The 10325-nt window shown below is 38.4% G+C and overlaps 1 protein-coding gene across 1 annotated transcript in view; it reads right to left on the bottom strand.

The window, feature by feature from the left end:
• Positions 1-7010: 7010 nt before the first annotated feature.
• Positions 7011-10325, bottom strand: part of taf3 (TAF3 RNA polymerase II, TATA box binding protein (TBP)-associated facto) — an 11390-nt gene continuing 8075 nt past the window's right edge. Inside the window, exon 7 of the mRNA XM_037683617.1 lies at positions 7011-7729. Coding sequence (XP_037539545.1) covers positions 7615-7729 — 115 coding nt within the window. The 3' untranslated portion in view covers positions 7011-7614. The remainder of the gene's footprint in view (positions 7730-10325) is intronic.

Below are 10325 nucleotides of genomic sequence, written 5' to 3'. Positions count from 1 at the left end.
GGGATTATATTATCCATGCAGAAGTTATTATGATCTGTAACACAGTCAGTGAGTGTGTTAATGTCCTGCCCATGTGCAGCACAGAAAACCTCCCAGTCAGTTGCCTCAAAGCAGCCCTGCAGGGTCTCCATAGCCTTCTGTGGCCACCTCCGTACAGCTCGGTCACTGGCTGCAGCTGGACTGCAGGGATGTACTGGGGCTTGAGGTGGACTAAGTGGTGGTCTGATTTGTCCAAGTGGGGAGAGTTATCATACTCTCCGCTTCTTTCATATTAGCGTACAGCGGGTCCAGTGTTTTCTCTCGTTTTACAGTTTACGAACTGCTACAAAAGAAGCAATGTGTTATTTTAAAAAAGCAATGCCCATAAACTAGCTTAAAAAACAACACACAAGCTAAAATAAAAAAAAAAGGTAAAAATCTAGATGAAAGCAGCTAAACTTTATAGGTAAAAGTCTCAAGAACCAGTTAGAAGCTAAAATAGCATTACGCTAGCTAACAGACAAATGCAGCAGAGCACTAGCTGAGAGGTAAGAAAGCAAGATGATAGCAAAAAATAATAATCACAAAATACTAGCTAAAAGCAGCAAAAGACTATCTAAAGCTAAATGTATAAAATGGCAAGCTAAAAGTAGCTTAAGGCTATATAAAAGTAATCAGATAGCTAAAAGAAGCAAAGTGTTGGCTAAAAACTACCAGTATATATATATCAAATAAATAGCTAAAAGCTAAAACTGGCTAAAGGTTTGGCAAAAAGCTGAAACTTTAAGAGCTGTAGCTCAATATTAAAAGGAGCATCCATCCATTTCAAAGAAAATGTTTCAAAGATTTATACTAATGTATTTCTATTGGATTTTATTTCAAATAAAAATTCAAAGTACAGTATTAAAGTTAGTGAAAACAACAAATGTCAAAACACCCATTCAACAGAATGTTTTGACAAACAAAGAGGTAAAATTACACAAAGCACGCGGAATAATGTGCAAAAATGTACAGAAAAATAAAAACACAAGTGTGAATACTGAACCAGCTTTCACATAATAAGAACAGGACCGTGGTGGAAGAAAAATATTGCTCAGTTTCAGCAGATTTGTTTTTGTCTTTCAGCAGATTTGTTTTTGTCAGCTTGAATTTTGGTTCTGCTGATAAACAAAAAAGGATTCTTCAGTCTTTATGAAGACATAATGGTTGAATAATTTGTCTGTATTTCTGCAGCCTGTTGTTGATCCAGATTCATTTAGGACAGCATCATCTGCATACACTGGCACTGAACAGTTCGGTTAATACACATGCAGAAAAAGCAATAGACCTACAACAGAACCTTGTGGAATGCCCATATGGCAATTTTGGAAGGGTAAGATATTTTATTTCACGTTGACACATTTCTGTAAATTTTACAAATATATACTGAAATAGAAATTTAAGTTCAAATTTATGCAGAAACAGCTAAAGACTGTATCAAAGGCTTACTGCTCTGACCAGGTGTGCTACCGGTAATTCAGATTTAGCCTTTGCGACTACTTCTGCATCAACTGATAGATCTCTGATGATTTGCATGACTGAATGTGTTAGATATGATTAAAAAAAGCTGCACCACATTAAACTGTCAGCATATTTTGCATGTGCAGCACTCCTTTTACTTCCCTTTTCTTTGTTCACACATCATTTTTTCCACTTCCTCTTTATTTCACTGTTATCTGATGACACTGAGATTTCCACTTAGGCCATGTGGGGAAAGATACAAAGACAGAGAAGTGAATAAATAGAACATTTTATAGGTTTAAAAGTGATTCTGACATAATCAGACTTGTTAAACAGCATGTCTCCACTTAAAAACTACAGCTGAATTAGATCATAAAGTGAACATGTAATATTTAATTAGACTAGTCCAGACTTTTGCTCTTATTAGAACCAACTTTTCTCAGTTGTTTTGGAGTCCAACAGCTCCACTGACCACACGTTTAAGTCCTGTAGGAATTTTTAGCGATGATTACGTCAAAGAATTAAGGTGAAATAGAAAATCTAAAAACTAAAAGAATAATGTTTTAGTGTCAAACAGTGAAATATTTTCTTTCAAAAAGCAGTTTTAGTATTGTCTGGTTTTTAAATGGCACATGAAGTCTTCTGTAAGTTACGACGCCTCGATGCTGCAAATATTTGGACAACTACTGTATGAAAGCTGAGTCAGCTGTCTGCTTTACTATTTACAGTTTCTGCTGCACGCTTAAAATAAATCTCTTCACTTCTTTGTGCAACTTTAGCTATTCATAAATCTAAACGTTACACTATTTTCAATTCAGTTCGGTTCATTTTTAGAGTACCAATTCACAACAAATGTTTCAGAGCAGATCGTGTCAAATCTCCCTTTGGTCTCAACCCCCCACCCTAAGCAAACACACAGGCAACAGTAGAAAGGAAAACTCCCTTTAAACAGGAAGAAACCTCCAGCAGAACCGGGTTCAGGGTGAGCGGCCATCTGCTTCAAGTGGATGGGGAATGAGGGAACAGGAAGCAAAACAGATAAACACTAAACAGCTGCTCCAGATGTGTCTCTGAGGAGGAAAACAAAGAAAAACAAGGTAATGATAGAAATAAATGCTAATACAAACATGAAGAGAGCGAGTAAAGACAGCAGCAGAGTGACGGGATGTGGTCTGTTTGTCCTCCAGCAGTCTAAACCTATAGCAGAACTAAAGGATAGCTCAGGAAACCAAAGCCAACCCTAACTATAGGACTGATCAAGAATAAAGGCAGAAGTAGACAGAGTCAGTCTCACAAACAGAAACTAGAGGTTGGTTTCATCGGAGGAGCCAGCTTCCTCTGACTGACCACTTTCTTTTTTACAGGAGAAATTGTATCAAGTGATCCTGATGCATGCTCAATAATGCAGGTAGAAAAATATACCAAAGTTAAGTCAGGTCCTCTGGATGGATAAAAAATATATAAATTGTTGAAACGTTTCGCCTTTTATGCAAAATACTTAATCGGTCTGAGGAGCTAAACTAAACTCAGTGAATAAATAGCACATTCTCATAGTGGATCAACCAGTTTGTTGGTGGCATCTGAAACTTGCTCATGATAAAGGAGGACCATCAGCCTAACAACTGATTGTTCATACAGAGGGCTGAGTGATACTAGCAATCACAGCATTGTAAGAGGGGGACAGTTGAACCCGGAGGCCTCCACCCCTGTTTAACGATGGACGATTTCTTTTCACAAAGATGGCCTCCTTTACTCCTCTCTCAAACCATCGTTCCTCTCTGTCCAGGATGTGAACATCTTCATCCCTGAAAGAGTGACCGCTGGCCTGGAGATGAGTGTAGACCACAGAGTCCTGGCCTGATGATGTTGATCTTCTGTGCTGGTTCATCCTTTTGGCCAGTGGCTGTTTAGTTTCCCCTATGTAAGACTGATCACCCTCCTGACACTGAACAACATACACAATATTACTCTGTTTGTGCCGGGGGACTGGATCTTTGGGATGAACCAGTCTTTGCTGTAATGTATTTTGGGGTTTAAAAGCCACTGGGACGTTATGTTTAGAAAATAAACGTCTCAGTTTCTCTGATACTCCCTCAACATACGGAATGACCACTGGTCTGGGTCTGGGTTCCTCCTTTTCACCTGATGGCTGACTGAAGTCCTGTTTGGGTTTCTTCTCTGCTTTCAGGAAGGCCCAGTTAGGATATCCACATTGCTCTAGAGCTTGTCTTGTGTGAGATTTCTCCTTCTGCCTGGCTCCTGGAACTAACTCAGGAGCCAGGCCAGTGCATGGTTAGAGCAGTCGTCCTCCAATGCAAGAGTTGGTGGTTTGATTCCACCAGCAGTCACATGCTGAAGTGTCCCTGGGAAAGACATTGAATGCTTTATTGTAGTGGTGTAGTCTACATTTTTGTAGAGGGTATACTATGCTTAGAAACTGGTTTATACAATGGAATTGTCAATTTTGATTTTTAAGTATATTGAACATTTCCAAATGTCTCTTATTCTCTGATTAAATGTACAACAAACTTTGTACAACATTGGCTTTGTATTAAAAACATGTTATAGAATTTATAAAACAGTATCAAAGCAAAATACGTTAAATTATTAAGTGGTAAGTATAGAATTATACAATAAATTTCAGGATAAGTGAATGTAATAAATGTGCTGGATGCAGATAGATTGTTACGGAAGTGTTTAACTGCTGTTTAACGTATCAATGACACGTGACTGTATGTCATGTCAAGTATCATTGGACACTTTTAAATGGGTATACTGAAATTCTTAAGCTTTTCTGGTGGGTTTACTCTGTAGACCCGCATATCACGTACAAATCGGATTCCAAAAAAGTTGGGACACTAAACAAATTGTGAATAAAAACTGAATGCAATGATGTGGAGATGGCAAATGTCAATATTTTATTTGTAATATAACATAGATGACAGATCAAAAGTTTAATCTGAGTAAATGTAACATTTTAAAGGAAAAATATGTTGATTCAAAATTTCACAGTGTCAACAAATCACAAATAAGTTGGGACAAGTAGCAATAAGTGGCTGGAAAAAGGAAATTGAGCATATAATGAACAGCTGGAAGACCAATTAACACTAATTAGGTCTATTGACAACATGATTGGGTATAAAAAGAGCTTCTCAGAGTGTCAGTGTCTCTCAGAAGCCAAGATGGTAAGAGGATCACCAATTCCACCATTGTTGCGCAGAAAGATAGTGCAACATTACCAGAATGTTGTTACCCAGCGTAAAATAGCAAAGACTTTTAAGTTATCATCATCAACCGTGCATAACATCATCAAAAGATTCAGAGAATCTGGAACAATCTCTGTGCGTAAGGGTCAAGGCCGTAAAACTCTACTGGATGCTCGTGATCTCCGGGCCCTTAAACGTCACTGCACCTCAAACAGGAATGCCACTGTCAAGGAAATAACAGAATGGGCTCAGGAATACTTCCAGAAAGCATTGTCAGTGAACACAATCCACCGTGCCATCCGCCGTTGCCAGCTGAAACTCTACAGTGCAAAGAGGAAGCCATTTCTAAGCAAGCTCCACAAGCTCAGACGTTTGCACTGAGCCAGGGGTCATTTAAAATGGAGTGTGTCAAAATGGAAGACTGTTCTGTGGTCAGATGAGTCACGATTTGAAGTTCTTTATGGAACACTGGGACACCATGTCATCCGGACCAGAGAGGACAAGGATAGCCCAAGTTGTTAACGCTCCGTTCAGAAGCCTGCATCACTGATGGTATGGGGCTGCATGAGCGCTTGTGGCATGGGCAGCTTGCATGTCTGGAAAGGCACCATTAATGCAGAGAACTATGTTCAGGTTCTAGAACAACATATGCTCCCATCTAGACGTCATCTCTTTCAGGGAAGACCCTGCATTTTTCAACACGATAATGCCAGACCACATTCTGCAGCAATCACAACATCATGGCTACGTAGGAGAAGGATCCGGGTACTGAAATGGCCAGCCTGCAGTCCAGATCTTTCATCTATAGAGAACATTTGGCGCATCATAAAGAGGAAGGTGCAACAAAGAAGGCCCAAGATGATTGAACAGTTAGAGGCCTGTATTAGACATGAATGGGAGAGCATTCCTATTTCTAAACTTGACAAACTGGTCTCCTCTGTCCCCAGACGTCTGTTGAGTGTTGTAAGAAGAAGGGGGGATGCCACACAGTGGTAAAAATGGACTTGTCCCAACTTTTTTGGGATTTGTTGACGCCATGAAATTTGGAAACAACAGATTTTTCCCTTAAAATGATACATTCTCTCAGTTTTAACTTTTGATCTGTGATTTGTGTTCTATTCTGAATAAAATATTAGATGTTGGCACCTCCACATCATTGCATTCAGTTTTTATTCACAATTTGCTTAGTGTCCCAACTTTTTTGGAATCCGGTTTGTAGACTACACCACTGCAAGTTTATTGTCTCTGATGTGATAAAGCTGATTATTCTTTGTAGAGATCTAGTAGAGTGCTGTATGAATGGGTAAATGAGGCACAGATTGTTGTAAAAAGCTTTGAGTGTCTTAAGATAGAAAGGAGTTATATAAATACAGTCCATTTACTTTAAGAAAACTTTTTATTACTTTTAGCTTTTAGCAGTTGTTTAGCTACTTCTAAATTTTAGCTGACATCTCGCTTCTTTTAGCTACCATTGTGCTTATTTTAGGTTTTAGCTAGTCTTTTGCTAATTATAGTTTCAGGTATTTTTTTCCTACTTCTTTTAGCTACTGCTTTTTTTTTTAGCTTCAGTTTTAGCCGAACTCAGTTTCAGCGCATTGTGGCAGCCATGAGCTACATTTCACAGAAAATGTGAATCCTCGTGTTAATGTTCGAGTCTCAGACTGACGGTCCAACAAGGTGGTTTACATCTTTTTAAAGCGATTCAATTCCCATGTAATTCAATTACTCACCACTAACTCGTTTAAGCAGTTTAGTTTTAAAAAATGTAACTAAATTTGTTCTAACGCTGACAGGTGTCTGGTCATGGGGCCGGTCATCTTTCTGATCATGAGGGAGCCAGTTTTCCAAATGTTCATCAACAGTTTGCTGCTCCCACACATCCAAGGAGTTACGTTTATCTTCCAAGGACATTTTACAACCTGTTGACTTTCCATCGTCATCAACTCTCCAGTTTTATAAATATGCTTGAATATCAGCAGCGGTTGACGCCACTTCCTGCTTCATAACTATTAATTTAGGCCAAATGTAATTTTTACTAAATCACATTTGTGTTGAAGTTAAAAGGTGTGCATGAGGCTAATCTGGATTGTAGATATATAATTAGTATTTTACTTCAGTGGGACAAAGCTTACATTTTAACTATCTGGCAGGAGTTGGAACTGTCCTCATGTTTGAACTATGACATCATGTGGTCATTCATGGAAAGACAGCCACAAATCTTTAATAAGTTGTATTTCCTGATTATTAATGGTGCAAGAATAAACAGACAAAAACCTGTGAACGAGCTTCAACTTCTGAAAGTCTGCGAGTACGCACACTTCTCATCTTTAATATTGAAATATCAGCAAAATGAATTACAAGCACAGCTACAGTATAACTCCCGGATAAATCCATGTGAGGAAAAATAAAAATACAATTATTTTTAAATTTAAAAAAAATGTACAGAAATTACAAGAAATAATCGACTGATTTTAAAAAGCAACGTGTGAAAGTGGATCAAACAAGTCAAGAATCCTAATAAGAACATAATGCACTTGGCTTGAGTTGGTATTTACATATTTATACACGCCTGATCTTCGGGAACGCTTCGATGACGCTGCAGAGAACCGGAGCCGGGGTTCGGGTGCGTCGTAGTTTGGCGACATGAAGCGAACAGAAAGACGCGGTCGCTGCTCCCTCCTCTGCGTCGTCACACGGCTGACCTCTGATTTGATCAAGCCTGTCATGTTCTCCCTCTGCTGAGCTGAACCCAAACATTTTGTTATCCGTACCAACTCGCATTGCATAAAGGCTGACATTATTCAAACCAAACGACCAAAAGCTAAAGTCAGCCCAGGGTTTGACTTCCTGTCTGATTTATACAGCTGTGTGCGATCAGCGATGGCTTCAGTCAAGAGTCTGAAATATGGAGATTAGTTGTTGCATAGTGTCAGTGTGGTTTGTGTTTCTTCTTCTTGTGTTTTTTGTCCTTCTTCTTGCCGGAACATTTCACGCAGAACCACTGCTGGTCCTCAGGAGGCGGAGTCAGAATTCCAACACAAGGCCTGTGCAGACAGAGGGTTGTGTTAGTGTAAACACGGTAAACAAATGAAAAAAACGGGTTTTCTCCTCTTTTTAACACATCTGTACGGCAACTTCTAGCTCCAGAAGGTGAATCGGGGATAATGTCTTTGCCTGTAGGTCCACACGTGTCTTTGTTTTTCAAGTTTGATAAATCCCTCATGAACCAGTGGGCAGATTAATCGTTGGATGTACGGTAGTTTTCACTGTATAAGTCGCAGCTTTTTGCATAAATTAGCAAGCTCTGCGACTAGGCCTGTCGCGATAAACAATAAATCAATTAATCGTATGATAAATGAAAATTATCAACCTCATTTTCATTTATCAGCTTTATTGTTTCTTTGTGTCTCTCTTTCTACTGAAGACACTGGATGACAAAAAGGCTCAACTCCTTGTTCTTCACTGACCCGTCCCTTTCTCTTTTATCTTTAAAATCTGTTTTAACGATCCAAAATCGTGTTTTTGGATCATTAAAAGCAGCTAAACTGAGAAGCTAAGCTACGAGCTAAGCTAACGGGCTGACCTCGGGGAAAAAACCTCCGTCTTGTCGAAGCTCCATAATTCACGGTTGAAACCCGTGCCTTCGTGTAAAAAGTTGTTTTTCTCTGCAAAAAGAAGCTGAGAACTTGTTTACTGATTTTTATTAAAAGCTTTGTGTGAAAAATGCCAAGGGGCTCAAATCACAGAGCATTTGCCATGTCAGGTCAAGGGCCCTCCCTCCCATTTTTCTTGAAGAGACACGCTACTCAACTATCCGGCCTTTGGTAAAAAAGGTACTGCACACCAAACAAATTTGGTAAATTGTAAACAATATCATTGTTTATCGCAATAACTTCTGAGACAATTAATCGCCCAGCAAAATTTGTTATCGTAACAGGCCTATCTGCGACTTACACAGCAAAGCAGCTTATTTATGTTTTTTCCCATATTTATAACCCAATTTATGGCTGAGATCTGACGATTTCATTCATTGACATGGAAAATATTGAACATTACCATTTTCAGCAGCTGGAGGGCCCTTGACTCATATGGCAAGTGAAGTGTCTCATTAATAGGTAAAAGTGCCTATTAATGAGACACTGGGCTTGCCATACCAAGCCACCTTCATCTCGCTCAGGAACTCCTGGAGCAAACGTCAAATCAGCTGCATTTCGCCACGACGCCCAGTCGAAATGCAGCTGATTTTACCATTAAAGTGCATTTATTAAGTAAAAGTTCAACTGAGACACACCTTTACTATAATGTCGAGCAAACAAATAATTGTTTTTAGGTGATTATCTTGGTAAATTTCAAAGAAATGCACAGCTAGTTCTCCCATGCACGCTCCTACGGCTGCAAATTGGCTTTTGAAATGCAGCTCATTTGACCCTTTTATTAAGGAAAAGTTAAAATGAGAAACACCTTTACTATAATTTCGAGCAAACAAATAATTGTTTTTAAGTGTTAATCTTGTTAAATTCTTGTTAAAGTCCTCCCGTGCATGCTCCCGATGCTGCCATTTGGCAGCCTATCGATTTTTGGCACAACACCAGCTCACGTTTCTGGTTGGTCAGCGGTGACGTGTAACAAACACGACGCATCTGCTGTGATGCATAATAGACGTGACTTATTTATTTTTTCCCACTTTATTAGACATATTTGGACTGATGCGACTTATACGGTGGTGCGACGTGTACAGCAGCAAGTACGGTAGATCTACAACTGATTAATATTTGGAGTCAACCAATTCAAGATGGCTGCCACAACTAAGCAAACTCAAATGTGGCTACAACTCAGTCAGTTTTACAGATATTGGACTAAAATGTGATGCAGCTGAGAGTCATCCCAACTTAAACACTTGTTGCTAACAGCGCTAACCATAAGATCACACAACGTCATATTGATCAAAACTGCTACAATCCCATCCCTTTTCTTTAAAAGATAATCTCAGATTAAAGCTCTGGCATATAAGCAGCAGTGATATGCATTCCTTTAAGGAACCCCAGGCTTTAAATTGTTAATAAAATGCACACAGCAAACTAGGGATGCACTGATCCACTTTTTTTTTTTTTTACTTCCGATCCGATCCCTAAATCTAAATATCAGCCGATACCGATCCAGTTCCGATATCATGATCATCATAGATTTTACACGAGGCTGTAATAATCTCCTCTCAAGTACAATTTGTACAAATATATGCATGCATGTCCAAAAAGGCAACTTGAGGTAAGTTTTATTAATGTTAGATAAATTTTAAAGTTAGAATTAAATTCTGCTAACACAAAACTTTTATTTTTTATTCCTAGCTTTAAAGTGGATATTAAAGTGATTAATTTTAAGTGATTGTTTAAAGTTATTTTACTTTTTTATTTTAAATAAGATAATAATAATAATAATAATAATAAGATATATAAGATTTTTCTTCTTTCTGCACTCTTCATTCAGTGTTTTCTTTTTGATGAATTTGTTTTGTTTCTTTTAAATGAATGAATAAATGAATTAAATTAAATGTTAAATGGCTTCAAACATCTGCTAAGTTCATGGCATAAAATAACAGACATGTTCCTGTTTTTAGTATTTTACATCACTTTATAATGTAAC

The sequence above is a fragment of the Nematolebias whitei genome, chromosome 10 (genome assembly GCF_014905685.2).
Source record: "Nematolebias whitei isolate Nwh7 chromosome 10, NemWhi1, whole genome shotgun sequence".
NCBI classification, from domain to species: Eukaryota; Metazoa; Chordata; class Actinopteri; order Cyprinodontiformes; family Rivulidae; genus Nematolebias; species Nematolebias whitei.
Note: the sequence above shows the minus strand (reverse complement) of the source record. Positions and strands in the feature narration are given on the sequence as shown.